The sequence below is a fragment of the Mizuhopecten yessoensis genome, unplaced genomic scaffold (assembly GCF_002113885.1).
Source record: "Mizuhopecten yessoensis strain PY_sf001 unplaced genomic scaffold, ASM211388v2 scaffold9399, whole genome shotgun sequence".
Lineage (NCBI taxonomy): Eukaryota > Metazoa > Mollusca > Bivalvia > Pectinida > Pectinidae > Mizuhopecten > Mizuhopecten yessoensis.
Genome location: NW_018408028.1, coordinates 705,883 through 722,202, shown reverse-complemented (window position 1 = coordinate 722,202; position 16,320 = coordinate 705,883). Strand labels below are relative to the sequence as shown.

The window sequence follows — 16,320 nt, the reverse complement described above, 5'->3', positions numbered from 1 at the left end:
TACTCCCCTGGATACATAGGTGTTTATGTATCTCATTAACTTACACTGCTGTCTCCGTAGCGACAATACTCCCCTGGATACATAGGTGTTTATGTGTCTCATTAACTTACACTGCTGTCTCCATAGCGACAATACTCCCCTGGATACATAGGTGTTTATGTATCTCATTAACTTACACTGCTGTCTCCGTAGCGAATTACTCCCCTGGATACATAGGTGTTTATGTATCTCATTAACTTACACTGCTGTCTCCGTAGCGACAATACTCCCCTGGATACATAGGTGTTTATGTGTCTCATTAATTTACAAAGGACAAAATCAATATCATACAAATCAAACAGAGGAATGTGTCCCGTTTCTAATGGAGGTTTTTAATACTGTATCAGGGAAGCTGTTTATCTACCCAGCCACCTTGTCTGTACCCGTAAATAATACATTGGAAGCTGCTTACCTACAGAAAGTTCTAACCGCATCAACAAGGCTGTAGATATTAACATTCCTTTCATCACAAATTTAGGTTACATGTTTATCAGGATAAATATAACTTATTTCTACAATTCTGCTAACATTTTACTTCCACATGGTCCTCACACCCGGAAAAGTCTAAGATAGTATTTTTTATTTCATTCTTACATCATGTAACTCCAATAAACTCACAGTCTTTATTCTCCATTAGATTAATTATAGCTGTCTTTGATGACCTGTCAACAATATGCAGTAAAATAAGAATTGTGGAAATTGGAAGGATATTTCATTCGCAACCTCAGAAACTCAGATAACCAACAGATGATAGAGGTAATGAGCCAGAGATATATACTGATCAGTTTATATAAACAAGCTACAAACTGGGTTCAACATAGATTACAAGTATTCTGCTCCATAACCATCTTTAAAGTTCCAGAGTTTATGCTCATGTACATTTTCTGCACCCCTGGAATATGTCATGTCTAAACTGAAGATTTCATTTTTAACCATTTGATTGGTTTCTTGAAAAAAACACCTGACCAATCGCTAGGCTGATACCTGTCCTTTGAAGATTAAACAGGAGCGTCACCCAATTTCAAAGCCAGCCAATTTTACCATTCTTGTACAAATTATGTTTAAGTGAAAACCATTCAAGAACTGCCATTGTTTGCTTTCAACATGTATGGAAAATAGATCAATAATACTGTCATCTTCTTTTTTTATTTGTAAACAGAGTAGACAGATAAGTCTGAGAAAATATTCAAAGTTTTTATAATTCCTCTGATCTCACACTATAATCCTCTTATGTTAGGGATTCAGTGGGGATTTTAAATGTTGTGCTATATCTGTGAAGAGGAACTGTCAGTGAACATATACCTACAATACAGGTATAATCTGCTTACAGTATTCAGGTGTTGTAGTCGTCAAAGCATACAAAACATTTAAATATAATCAAGAATTGGTCCAATATGGATTCAGATCACTTTCACATAGAATAAATGAAATATTCATCTTCAATCAAAAAGCAATTGAAAAGATGATAATTTCGCATATTTTCCACATAAGAAAATAGATCCATTATTTGCATAGTTAATGTAATGAGACTTTGTACACCTTGCAGTATATAGTTGTACACCTTGCAGTATATAGTTGTACACCTTGCAGTTTATAATTGTACACCTTGCAGTATATAGTTGTACACATTGCAGTATATAGTTGTACACCTTGCATTATATAATTGTACACCTTGCAGTATATAGATGTACACCTTGCAGTATATAGTTGTACACCTTGCAGCATATAATTGTACACCTTGCAGTATATAATTGTAGACCTTGCAGTATATAGTTGTACACCTTATAGTTGTACACCTTGCAGTATATAATTGAACACCTTGCAGTATATAGTTGTACCCCTTATAGTTGTACACCTTGCAGTATATAATTGAACACCTTGCAGTATATAGTTGTACACCTTGCAGCATATAATTGTACACCTTGCAGTATATAGATGTACACCTTGCAGTATATAGTTGTACACCTTGCAGTATATAGTATTAGAACTTCGTACAGATGTACTTATTTGGTTGTATAACATTAAGTCTATAGGAAGCCAGACAAGTCTAAAGTCAGACCTCACACCTCCCAAAATAGACAATGGGACAGACAAATGAGTCAACCTCCCATACAGACAACAGGACAGACAGATAAGTCCACCTTCCCATACAGACAACAAGACAGACAAATAAGCCCATCTTCCCATACAGACAACAGGACAGACAGATAAGTCCACCTTTCCATACAGACAACAGGACAGACAAATAAGCCCACCTTCCCATACTGACAACAGGACAGACAGATAAACCTACATCCCCATCGTACAACGGGACATACAAATAAGCCCACCTTCCAATACAGACAACAGGACAGACAAATAAGCCCACCTTCCCATACAGACAACAGGACAGACAGATAAACCCACATCCCCATCGTACAATGGGACAGACAAATAAGCCTACCTTTGATTCCCACACAGACAACAGGACAGTCAAATAAGCCCACCTTCCCATACAGACAACGGGACAGACAATATGGCTGATATATCAATGATTCTGCTTCCCTTCATGGACAGCTGGACAGACAACAGATTATACATGAGCCTTATATAACCACCTCTACAATGTTTACCTGTCCCAGTAAAACCTACCATTGACTCATCAACCTGTTGATTAATTTAAAATTACACCTTTGAAATTAAAATTTGTTTCTTTCATAATTTTATAATAAAATTTATTTTTTCTAAACTATAAAACAGTACCTGAAAGCCAAACACCTTGTATCCACATGTTGTAGTTCTTATGTAAAAGTACAGGTAATATTTTATATCCAACACATGCATAACAAAACAGCAATTCTGATCTAGATAAGTCAATTCTAGACTTTTTGTGTGAAGAACTGACTTACAGTTGATTTGCATTCTTCTACCTAAATAGGAAAACTTGACAGTTCTAACTGTTGACAGTGTAATCTATCATTGTGCCATTGTATTTATCATACATGCATTAAATTCTTTATCTGAAATAAATGTTCGTGAAAACGGACCAATGAAATCAATACATACTCTCACTCTGCGAACCAGTTCAATCTTGCCAATCTCCTCCAGCTTGCGTTTGATCTCAACCTGTCGTGTGCGCTCAAGGTCAAGAGTCTTGTGTACGATGGCTTGTGACAGAAGGTCCTTGACATGTCTTTTGTGTTCCTTGCGTGCCATGTTGAGCCTATACTGATTCTCGGAGACGATTCTTCCTCGTCCACTTATCTGTAGCATGAAACAGTTGTGGTAGTTCTCAATAGTTAGAACAAGAGATGGTCAGAAATGAAAATCAGAAATGAGTCTGTAAGACACTGACACCTAGCTCCCACATTCCTAGCTGATGTACTAAGTTCATAACTGACCTAAACCAAAACTGATGTTAATGTAAAGAACAGTGTAACACTACATATGTCCTGCACCACTTTGGTGTGGGGCATTAAAAACCCTTACAGATTATAAGGATTGTAAGTTTTGCAAGGTCAGAAACTTTGAAGCTTGATAACATATTTCTCATTTTTGAATTTCTATTTATAAGATATAGAAAACCCATAAAACATGCTTTAATTCCTATTACAGCTAGACAAAAAAATATTAATACCTATTCCTTCAAAATATTTGTGAGCCATTCTATATGGTTTTCATAAATTTTAACTCATCCATTGGTAAGAAACCTCTAATGCATGGTAAAAGACCTATTATTCTTTATTTGTAAAAATAAGCATTAAATTCAAATATTGAACATACATACATGTACTTAGTCACAAAAAGGAAACTTTTATTCTGTTAAACATTTTTGAAGGCATTTTCTTTGCAGTGCGATTATTTAAAATTTGACGAAAAAGTTCCATTAAGGCAGTTACCAAGGTTTGTTGTATGTTGTGACAGCAAAAACAAAGAATTATTTTATTTGGCCTTACTAAAAAATCTGGATGTTTTACAGTATCATGTAGCTGAGCATCAACCATAGAGGTAGATTTATAATTTTCAAAAGATTGTGTCAATTTCTCCTGTATATAAATCTGAAAAGGAACTCACCAGTCCAGACTTCCGTAGGTGGCGCCGCATGCGGATATTGGAGAAGTACCCTGCCAAGTTTCTGTCTGTCAGACTGTTGTAGGTGGCCAACGGGCTGTAAAGGAACAGAATACAAATAAGAACAAGTAAGTCACTGAGGTGACAAGACCTTGTTAAGGCTTTATGCTACTACATGTACTTTGTAAATATACATGTAATTTGTGACAGAGTTCATAAACCAATATTAAAGCATTACAATATAATTCAAAATGATAAAATTATGTATTCTTTTTTACCTTTCAAATGTCAGACTCTTTCATTTAGCTATTTCAGAATGTAAGATATACCTCATGACTGTTATGTGATATCAACTGCCATTCATGTGTAACAGGAGAAGAAAAATGCACAGCCAGACCGGGTTCCAACCCGGGACCCTCCGAACTCTAGACAGACGCTCTACCGATCCAGTCCCGCTACACATGTGATTCCAACTTTAACCACAAGTATACCAGTGTGGTAGACTTTAATTGTACACAGTATTATGGTCACCTTCTAGCTTCAAGCTTGAGGGAATTTCCCTTTATCTGAGTGGTAGAGTGTCCGACTAGGAAGTCGGCGATCACGGGTTCGATCGCTGGTAGAAGCACAATATCCTCTTTATGTTACATCAGAAACGATTTATATATTTCAATGTAGAATTTAAGGGATTCATAAGTTAAATCTACATTTGTGTATTCAGAGATGATAAGAATTCTGTTAAGATAAAGGGTAGCAATGTACCAGTTATAACCATGAAATAGAGATCAACTTCTGTGCTGATTACTGACTTGGAGTAGTCTCCCTTGGAAGATAAAGCATTTTTCTTGCTTAAAATTATTCCCTTTAAAATACACTGAATGATCATAAAGACATATAACATTGAACAATCATCAGACAAGTTAATACAGACTCGGCTGAAATGTCCCACACATTACATAATTTACCCATTAAACAGGTTCTTAAGTGGATGTGAATTAAATGTAGGCGTTAGTTTCACCTCTCTTTATAATTATAAGTAAAGGAGTTCAAAACCCAAAACAGCTCAATCTGGTGACGCCTGAGGTGTGTTGTGATTGGATCTCCCTTACTTATATTAACATATTCTATGCCAGTTACCAAGTATATCCTTTGGTATCCATACTCAAAGGGGACCACCTCACTGATTCACCTGTTGGCTATACATAATTATTTTGATATTTGACATTTATCTTTTTTAATTCTTACCAAATTTCTATTATTTAACTGGTTTAATGCAAGGGCGTATGCTATAATGTACAATATTTGTTTATCAATAGCAAGTGCTTCACCAAGCTGGCTGGGATCTTTAGTGACTGCGTATTTTTTCTCGTTAAGTTTACAAATTGTTAAATCATAGACTGATCCGTGTTTTACCATAAAGGAGTGCCCAATCTATCATTGTGTAGTTGTGTGCACGAAATGTAACTGTAGATATTAGACTGTACGCCACCAGTATCCATAAACAAACAGCCGTGTTGCATGTGAGCACCATATCAATCAAAGCATTCCCTTACCTGTCGCCATTTAAACTCAAATCTTAACCCTATGTTCATTTCTTTAAAGTAAAAGTAAGCTGCGAGAGAACTCTGTTAACACTGGTATGGGGTGTTATGTTGTGTGTGGTGACCTAGCTTCTGTCGGATATCGTATCAAATCTTTACCTACCTGCTGAGAACCGGTACCCCTTTGTAATAAAAACATTATGTCTGGATTAAAATTGAAAGTACACAAATTCCCCAATGTCTTGTGATTGAAAGTTTATAAAAAACTTGTTTAAGTTAAATTAACATAAACACTAGTGGCTAAACCCTAAACTATTTAGTAATATTATATAACATTAGGTTTTTGATGGGGGGAGGGGGGGGGTAGAGCTAAATAAAAGTTGGGTCCTGGTATGAAGCCCTGAAGCAATGACCAAGCTAGAAAAGACAAACCAGCTTCTGAAAGATATCTCGCAACCTAAAGACATATTCAAGATCATTTGAAGACAGGGATCTTATGTGATGGTTCTTTAATATGATGCTGAAGTATTTGATCGCCTTGTATTAAAAAAAATACTTGGAATTTTTTTAGCAACCCTCAATATAGACTCCATAGACATTTCACCTCTGTATCAACACCCATTCTCCCACACCAACTCAGAGCCCTTTTCCTTTAAAAAAACAATCAAATGTGAAAATTTGAAAATCCATTGATCTTGCAATGAAAGCATGCTTTACTAGCCTCCGATGTAATAACCTGTTGATACTGTATCATGTCTTCACCACGGTAACCAGCGACTAATTTATTCGTGGTCTATGTCAGATTATACCGTTCCTACTGTATCTACCCAACCACTCATTCTAACTGTATCTCCACTGGCAAACACTCAAGGGCCGTACAGATTTGTCAATTATCAAAAAAAACTCTTGAAACAAAGTCAATTTCCACTTGTTATAATTTATGTACACTCAAAGGGTGTGGACTGAATTCTTATTAGAGCAGGTAGACAACACACCTGTTCAGGTACGCACAGGTAAATCAGGTAGATACAGGTAAACAAAGTTTTCTGTCTCATAAACAGATCAATATAACCTATACAGTAGAAAGTTAGACCTGAACGCGACAGAGTATCAGTGACTTCTCAAGGTCAGCACTTAATGGTTCCAGCCTATTTTGGAAGACTATTGAATAATGAATGTAACAGCTTGACTTCATTACACATAACTGAATAAGTATTTTCTGTATGAATAACTCAGATATCAGAGATTACAAAGCCAGAAATAAGTAAATGCAGAATAATCTTCCTATCACTGATCTAGGTATTCAAACACTATTTAATCTTACTTCTCCTATTGCTAAAGAAAGGTAATAACACAAGAATGGTGATGACACCAAAAGGCTGGTATGGACCTCAGAAGGGTGATATTAATACCAGAGGGGTGATAATGATACCAGAGGGGTGATAATGATACCAGAAGGGTGATAATGACATTCGAAGGGTGAAAATGATACCAGAAGAGTGATATTGATACCACCAAGGGGAGGGGATAGTGTTACCAGAGGGGTGATAATGACATTTGAAGGGTGAAAATGATACAAAAAGTGTGATAATGATACCATAAGGGCGAAAAGGATATCAGACGGATGATATTGATAACAGAGGGGTGATAATGACACCAGAAGGGTGATATTGATACCAGAAGGGTGATAATGGTATCAAAAGAGTGATAATGACACCAGAAGAGTGATATTGATACCAGAAGGATGATAATGATACCAGATAGATGATATTGATACCAGAAGAGTGATAATGATACCAGAAGGGTGAAAAGGATACCAGATGGATGATATTTTTAACAGAGGGGTGATAATGACACCAGAAGGATGATATGATACCAGAAGGGGTGATATTGATACCAGAGGGATGATAATGATAATGATTACACCTGGGTTTGTTTTTCAACAGCAAGGCTAATTGGTCTAACCACATAAACTATATATATGAAAAAGCTTATAAAAGAATCAATATACTTAGAAAATTGAAATACAAAATTGATAGAAAATCACTCGAAACTATATATATCACATTTATACGTCCAATTCTGGAATATGCAAATATCATATGGGCAAACTGCACGCAGAATGAATGCAGTTTCTTGTAGTCTATCCAACTAGAAGTAGCACGTATTATTTTAGGGTTAAGATGTGGAACAAGTCCTGCTATCTTATATAGAGAATCTGGTTTTATAACACTTAATAGAAGAAGACATTTGCATCAAAATATTACTTTTTATAAAATATTTAATAAGAAATGCCCCTCTCATGTCTATGATATAATTCAAACGTACATTAATAATAATACTGACAATTATCATCTTCGCCACAATAGAATTTTTGATGTTCCTAATATTACCAAGAACTCAGTTATATAATGCCAGTTTTTTCCTGAAACTGATGTCTGAATGGAATAATCCAACTTGCCTGTATCCCACAATGACATCCATTGGATCTATAAAAAGAGATTTTTTACACTCAGATGAAATGGATTATCAACCCCAATGTACTGATATTTTCAAATACAATGGTGATCGAAAATTTAATATTACCTTTTGTCAACTTAGAAACTGTGCCAGTAACCTGAATTCAGATCTATTTGAATCTCAACTAATTGATACCCCTGCCTGCTTATGTAGTTATGTAGGATTGTGATCACTTCTTCCTCCATTGTACTCTGTATACTAATCAAAGGCAAATTCTCCTGAACTCCATTTCTGCTTTTAATGACATTATTCCATTAAATACTCAGACTTTTCTTTATGGATGTCGAAGACTCGATATCAATATGAATACAAGTATCTTGGAGATGGTTCAGAGGTTCGTTAAAGATACAAGACGCTTAAACTAGATTACACTTACTTGTTTATCTCATGACTTTGCTGTGTGGAATGATACAAGTACATAATTGTACTATGTGCCCTCCACCAGCATAATTTTAATTGCCTTTTTTTGTAAAATCTAGTTTTTGTACAATAATTATCAAAAATTTAATAATGACACGCAAATATCAATATTCATGTACATAATATACATGTTTTATCATTACTTCAATTCAGTAAGATGTGTGTAAAATGTTTATAACTGTAAGGAGATTGTGCTCATAGGCTTTGCCTGTTGTCCAATTCCTTTGTATCTAAGATCTGAACAATAAATATTCTGAAATGAAAAAATAATGATACCAGAGGGGTGATATTGATACCAGAAGGGTGATAATGATACCAGAAGTGTGATAATGACACCAGTAGGCTGATATTGATACTAGAAGTGTGATAATGACACTAGAAGGGTGAAAAGGATACCAGATGGATGATATTGATAACAGAAGGGTGATATTGATACCAAAATGGTGATGATACCAGATAGATGATATTGATAACAGAAGGGTGATATTGAAACCAGAAGGGTGATATTGATATCAGAACGGTGATAATGATACCAAAAGGGGTGATATTGATACCAGAAGGGTGATAATGATACCAGAAGGGTGATATTGATATCATAAGGGTGATAATGATATCAGAAGGGGTGATATTGATACCAAAAGGGTGATAATGTCATCAGAATGGTGATATTGATACCAGAAGGGTAATATTCATATCAGAAGTGTGATATTCATACCAGAAGGGGTGATATTGATACAGAAGGGGTGACATTGCTACCAGAAGTGTGATATTCATACTAGAAGGGTGATATTTATACCAGAACTGTGATATTTATACCAGAACTGTGATATTGATACCAGAAGGGTGATAATGTCATCAGAAGGATAATATTGATACCAGAAGTGTGATATTGATACCAGAAGTGTGATATTGATACCAGGAATGTAATATTGATACCAGAAGGGTAATATTGATACCAGAGGGGGTGATATTGATACCAGGAGTGTGACATTGATACCAGAAGTGTGATAATGTCATCAGAAGGGTGATATTGATACCAAAGGGGTGATATTGTTACCAGAGGGGTGATATTGAAATCAGAGGGTCATATTGATACAGAGGAGTGATATTGATACCAGAGGGGGTGATATTGATACCAGAAGGGTGATATTGATACCAGAAGGGTGATAATGACATCAGAGGGGTGATATTGATACCAGAAATGTGATATTGATACAAGAAGTGTGATATTGATACCAGAAGGGTGATCATGACATCAGAGAGGTGATATTGATACCAGAGTGGTGATTTTGTTACCAGAGGGATGATACTGATACCAGAGGAGTGATAATGATACCAGAAGGGTGATATTGATACCAGAAGGGTTATAATGATTCCAGAGGGGTGATAATGATTCCAGTGGGGTGATAATGATACCAGAGGAGTGATAATGATACCAGAAGGGTGATATTGATACCAGAGGGGTGATATTGATACCAGAGGGGTGATAATGATACCAGAGGAGTGATAATGATTCCAGAGGGGTGATAATGATACCAGAGGGGTGATAATGATACAAGATGGGTGATATTGATACCAGATGGGTGATAATGATAGCAGAGGAATGATATTGATACCAGAAGTGTGATAATGATTCCAGAGGGGTGATATTGATACCAGAGGGTTGATAATGATACCAGAGGTGTGATATTGATACCTGAAGGCTTATGATACCAGAAGGCTTATAATGATGATACCAAAAGTGTGATAATGATACCAGAGGAATTATTTTGTTACCAGAGGGGTGATAATGATACCAGAGGGATGATAATGATACCAGAGGAGTGATAATGATACCAGAATGGTGATATTACTACCAGATGGGTGATAATGATACCAGAGGAGTGATAACGAGTCCAGAATGATGATATTGTTACAAGAGGCTTGATATTGATACCAGAGGGGTGATATTGATACCAGAATGGTGATAATGACATCATAGGGGTGATATTGATACCAGAAGGGTGATAATGACATCAGAGGGGTGATATTGATACCAGAAGGGTGATAATGACATCAGAGGGGTGATATTGATACCAGAAGGGTGATAATGACATCAGAGGGGTGATATTGATACCAGAAGGGTGATAATGACATCAGAGGGGTGATATTGATACCAGAAGGGTGATAATGACATCAGAGGGGTGATATTGATACCAGAAGGGTGATAATGACATCAGAGGGGTGATATTGATACCAGAGGGTTGATATTGATACCAGAGGGGTGATATTGATACCAGAAATGTGATATTGATACCAGAGGGGTGATAATGATACCAGAGTATTATTTCTGCAGTAACATTATTGAGCATGATGGGATACAGCCAATATTGTATGAAACTGGTATTGCAGTTGTAAATTATATATGAAAACATCAAATACAGTTTTTTACATTTTTATTTTTTAAGTTGACCATACTTATATAAATTCATAATAATAAGTCTACACACTACTGGTGCCATGTGTTAAAAACATGAAAGATCAAGTAAATTAAATACTGAATATATAATACAACCCCGGATCATAGCACAGACAATATAACCCTATCATCTAAGTCAACACTACTCGGTAAAATTACAAGGGTATTGATTTTTACTCATTCAAATGTTTGTGTAACCATAATTTTGAATTAAAACTGGTTTGCTCAGTTCAAAATCAAATAAAACAGGTCGGTGCCTAAATTATCCTGTAACTGTAAAAGACAGTTACCAGAAAATATAAATATTTAAAAAGTAAAGCCCATGTTTGCAAATTGATTATTCAAAGCAAACATTTCTACACTAGAGAATTCCCACTTTCCACAGTATGACTTACCCTGATACCTCATATTCATTTCAAATTCATTACTTAAAAGAAGATTGACTATGTAAGATGAAATTCAGACGGAAAGTCACCAGGCCATTTAATTACTTTTTGTGACCTTCTCGAAGGCAGCACATTTGCCCTGAAAATTTCTCTAAGGTAAGAAGCAGAAGTAAAATAGAGGCGTTACATAAAAGATTACAGTATTTGCTTAAAAAGATATGATATCAGTGGCAGACCCATTTTTTCTGTGTCCAAAAATAATCTGGACTTAGGTTTTTGAAGATTTTTCATATATGGGATTTTGTTCCAATATCAACCATCCCGTGTATTATGAATTTCTATGGCAAGCAGCAGTTTGAATATCTATATATGCCTAAGGGTGCAGTTGCCCAAACAAGGAGTCCACTACTTATACTCTAAACAATAGGGGATTAATCCTCTTTTGTTTATATATTAGTAGGGTCTCCAGTCAGTTCAGTGGTGAAGGCTCAACAGACTGTCTACCTAATCGTATTGTTCTAATGTCACGGTGTGGTGATCACCCTGTCCGTTGAGAGAGGATAAACCATCTGTTGGAATTAGGTATATAATTATGTTACTTGTTATTTCAAAGGTAGAGTCCACTTCATGATAGATAAACCTGTATTTTCACCTGTGGTTTCATGTACACATGATCACCAGGAGTGATTAGATATACCTGTTAAAAAATGTAAATTCCAAAGACAGTAAAGCATCCACCTTAGCATCACGTTATCAGGTGAATAATAACCAATGTTAGCATAAAAGCCTGGCATGTATATATAGATCCTTTTCAACAGGTGTTGCCCTTGTACATATGCATGCATACAAATTCACAATAAAAGACAAACAGTTAAATCAAAATTCATATTTTTGACAAAATAAATCAATATTGAATTGCCAAAATGCTTGCCTAAACTACATGCACATGAAAGGCATGACACAAACATCAACATTTTAACCAAAAACCAACCTTTTTCCCATCGTTTCAGAGACTTTGTTAATACTCGCTCCGCTCGGTCATCATAAAATATAAATACTCTATGTTATAAAATATAACCTGGAATAATACCGCAAACTCAGAAAACTATTCTATGCCTTATTAGATCTGTTTGACAATGGAAATCATGTCCAAGTAATTCTAGCTTTCTACGCTTGGCAGTGCTTGAACAAGTTTAGTATTACATCCTCAGAAGAAAAAAAATCAACTTGCTCTGCTCGGCAGGGAAATTATAATTGTCACAATCTAAGAAATAATGAAGTTCTATATATTGTTTGGTGCCAGAAAGTAGTATACATGTACAACCGACATGACAATTATAATTTATTTTTGAGTCTTTTTCCGAGTTTAAAAATTTTGGGCAACACCCGAAATTAATTCCTGGGTCCCCCCATGCATATGAGCACCTCTAGTGCTTTCAAAATAGCTGCCTTCCATATAGTTCTAATACCGATGATTTCTCTAATTTAAGTCACATCAGTCACATGACTTTTGATTTGTGTTAGCCCTATATGTTCATCAGGGCCCATATTTATGAAACCGTTCTCATACTCAAGCATGGATTCTGTCCCCAAAATAATATTCTCGTAACTGGCTGAAAGCATGTCAAACAATCAAAAAGTCAATTAAAAACACTGAAAACAGCATAAGGGTTTGAGCCTTTTCATTGTTTTTCCAAAACATTGCTGAAATAAGATTTTTTATTAATTTAAGCCCAACAAAAAAATAAGGCTTGAGCATGAGAATGGCTTTATGAATACAGATCCTTGTCTATGGCATCGTTCGTGTCAAGGAAGGAAGTAAGTTTAAGTGTTGAGTGTTATTGTATGTGCTATAAATAGCTTTTAGTAATGACGACAACAAACAGGGAAAGTATGGACATGTACATATCAGATGTAATATTCTGTTACAATCTTATCAACACAGAAAACAATCCACAGGATAAAAACTGGTTAAAATATTACAATAACACCAGAACGTGACGACCAACACATTAAGTCTCACCCCTAATATACAAGAAATCCTTCCAGTCAGCAATATTGAATTGTGAGTTTGTGACACAATTACAGATGCAATCAGAAAATTGAACAGCGAACTGCAGTGTAGCTAAGCAATGTGTTCATAAAAAAATTGAAAGTAAGCATGTTGACGGGCCTGGAAGAGGGGGCAGGGTGGGGGGCTGGAGGAGGGGGAAGGGTGGGAGAGGGGGGCTGGAGGGAATCCAAGTAGCAAATTCCTATAATTTAAGGGTTTTTTAAGTAGTTTTGGTACAGGAAGTTAAGATCCTCTTCAGGAAGCCCTAAATGGGAAGGGAGCAGTTGTTTTGTAAAGGAAAATAGTATCTGAATACAGCAATTTCATGCTTTCCATCAGCCCCTATATAATAGGCTAAATAGACCATACAATTTATACATTAATTATTGTACATGTATTAAAACGAGTATGACTCTATGTAATGGTGCTGGAACCACAGAGTGTTGGGCTACAGTTCAAACACTGTATCATATGAGGATCAATATCCTAGATGATCTAGCTGTCCAGTAGGAGAAACATCTAGACTTGTTTCACATCTTTCAACATGGGATGGGGATCAATTTAAATGATAATTTATCAATTAGCACACCAACAGACATCAAATTTACAAAAGTAAAAGAAATAAAGAAAAGTGAAGCATAACAGCACTGAATAATTACATGTTTTTAATTATAATTTTAATTGTTAACTTTATAATATTGTGGGATACATTGTATACACAAGCATTTTAATCTATTTATCTTATATATAATTTGTCATCTGAAATGACTAGGAATAATAAAATCGTCTGTGTGTATTTGTCAACCAGTGTTATAAACACCTAGCTAGACATCGACAGCAGCCTGAAGCAAGACTGGGAAAATAGTTTTGTTGCTACACTGTAGGTTAGACAGCTAAATGACCAGATGATATAGGTGATTGGTAAACACAATTTTCACTCTTCAACCAGGGACAACCAATACTACATTTTAAACTGCTTTCAAGTATACATTTTAAGCTTATCTGTTGATCAAGAAACCGTTTGCATTCAGAGACAGACATCGTGCTGTCATTTACAACAAGTCGAGTCAAATATAAAAATGTCTGCCAGTGGGAAAGATTAACTTACCCTTCGTGAACGTGGCTCATGTTGCTGTTTTATTCCAAGTCAGCCAACACTTGTAAAAAGAATGGACAGCCTCCTAGTTTGTTATGTCCTTCCCGGTATCTGTTGTTTCAGTCAGCCATCATTGTAGAATTATGTACTTTATTTAAATATGTACGTAACAGGAGCAACCAAAACAACACTTTATTCAACAACCTCGTCGCCGGGGAGGGTCACGTGATCAAACACAAGGCCCTCTTATTCGGAATAAGGAATATATTAGCTCAATATGGAAGATAAGTCTAGAGAGCAACTACTCGGGGTCGTCGAGCAAGTGCGCGCTATACTAGTTTTAAAGTTGAAGACGGAGACAGCCTAAAATATTCCGGCAATTTAATTGGCACTTTTTTTTTTACAAAACCACAATAAATTGACGTGACTGTTTCTATTAATATTGTACTAATTTAAGACCTTTTTTCAATTTCTTAAAATCGAATTGGAGGTATTAAAAATTCCAAAAAATATTGTCGGAATTCGATAACAATTCTAAATCCGTGATATTTTTAAGATGTCACTTAATCATTTCGTTATATCAAGAAATGCAATTTTCATGTAAGTTTTTGTATCTTGATTTCAATAATAATAGGTTTGGGTATATAAATAATATACTGTATCATATGAGGATACTATTTCTCTATATCACTGGGGAGGGCTATATTATTTTTTGCACCCTTTTTATGAATAATTAGTTTAATGATATCATTTCTTGATATCAGATTATCACAATTTTTCAGAAATAGTGTTATTCTTGAGACATGGAAACCTTTTATCTTTTAAAGAATTTTAATTTTTGATACCAATGAATTTAATGTTTTGTCATACAAAGAAAGACTGTTTATTAAAAAAGGTACGGATCATAATATCACAATTATGTGTGACGTTTTGATGGCTATGTGTACCCTGTCAACTTGATCAGACAAGTGACCGGTAAAGGATAGCAGAGACATATAAAGTAAGTATATACATCTCTGAGGACACAAAGACACGAAATACATACAAGATGGCAATATAATCACCCTCATCTCGATTCATAACTTGCCTACTGTAACAATCTCTCTCAATATTGTTTTCAAAGGCTGGGTGTACGCTTTAATTGACAAGAGAATACAGAGATTGATTGATTGGTTTTACGTCCGCTTCACTACCGAGTAGTTTGGTTATCCAGCAGACGAAGAAAAGACAGGAAAATGAGTAGAAGGGATATAGTTTGGAGAGAAGGGATAGAAAAGGGAGACAGAGGAGGGAAGGAGCCGGCTATCCTATATGTATTAACTATAACTCTATTTTTGTACCTCCGAAATCCTTCCAAGAACTCACTGCAGCATCAGCTACCTAGCACCATGCTAGCCTTCATTCATAACATGCAATGAAGCTCTGTTCACTTAAATAATAGATAACACACAGACAATGGTATTGGCGTAATTGGCTAACCTTTATCAGGATGCCGGAATTTAATTTTTTATCTTTGATCGAAATTTCAATACATTTATTGTTTCATAAAATATTATTTTAGTGAAGATGCGGCAAAAGATACCGCCCCTCATTAACTTAAGACAATTACATGTAAGTAACAACGCAATGTCCAAAGTGCGCTGCGAGCGGGCTGCCCCAACCCCTTACCAGTAAGGGGGAGGTAGGATTATACCATGCTCAGGCCAGCTGGTAAGTGTTTACTCACTTAGTTATTACCAATAACACCTGGGATATTG

The 16,320-nt window shown here is 35.6% G+C and overlaps 1 protein-coding gene across 4 annotated transcripts in view; it reads right to left on the bottom strand.

Moving 5' to 3' along the window:
• LOC110458016 (serine/arginine repetitive matrix protein 2-like) overlaps positions 1-14,773 on the bottom strand; it is a 99,074-nt gene extending 84,301 nt beyond the window's left edge. For all 4 annotated transcript variants that reach the window (XM_021509545.1, XM_021509548.1, XM_021509547.1 and 1 more), the window contains exons 1-3: positions 14,576-14,773; positions 4,093-4,186; positions 3,085-3,282 (exon numbers count right to left, since the gene is read on the bottom strand). In XM_021509545.1, coding sequence (XP_021365220.1) covers positions 3,085-3,282; positions 4,093-4,186; positions 14,576-14,595 — 312 coding nt within the window. In that variant the 5' untranslated portion in view covers positions 14,596-14,773. The remainder of the gene's footprint in view (positions 1-3,084; positions 3,283-4,092; positions 4,187-14,575) is intronic.
• Positions 14,774-16,320: the final 1,547 nt, after the last annotated feature.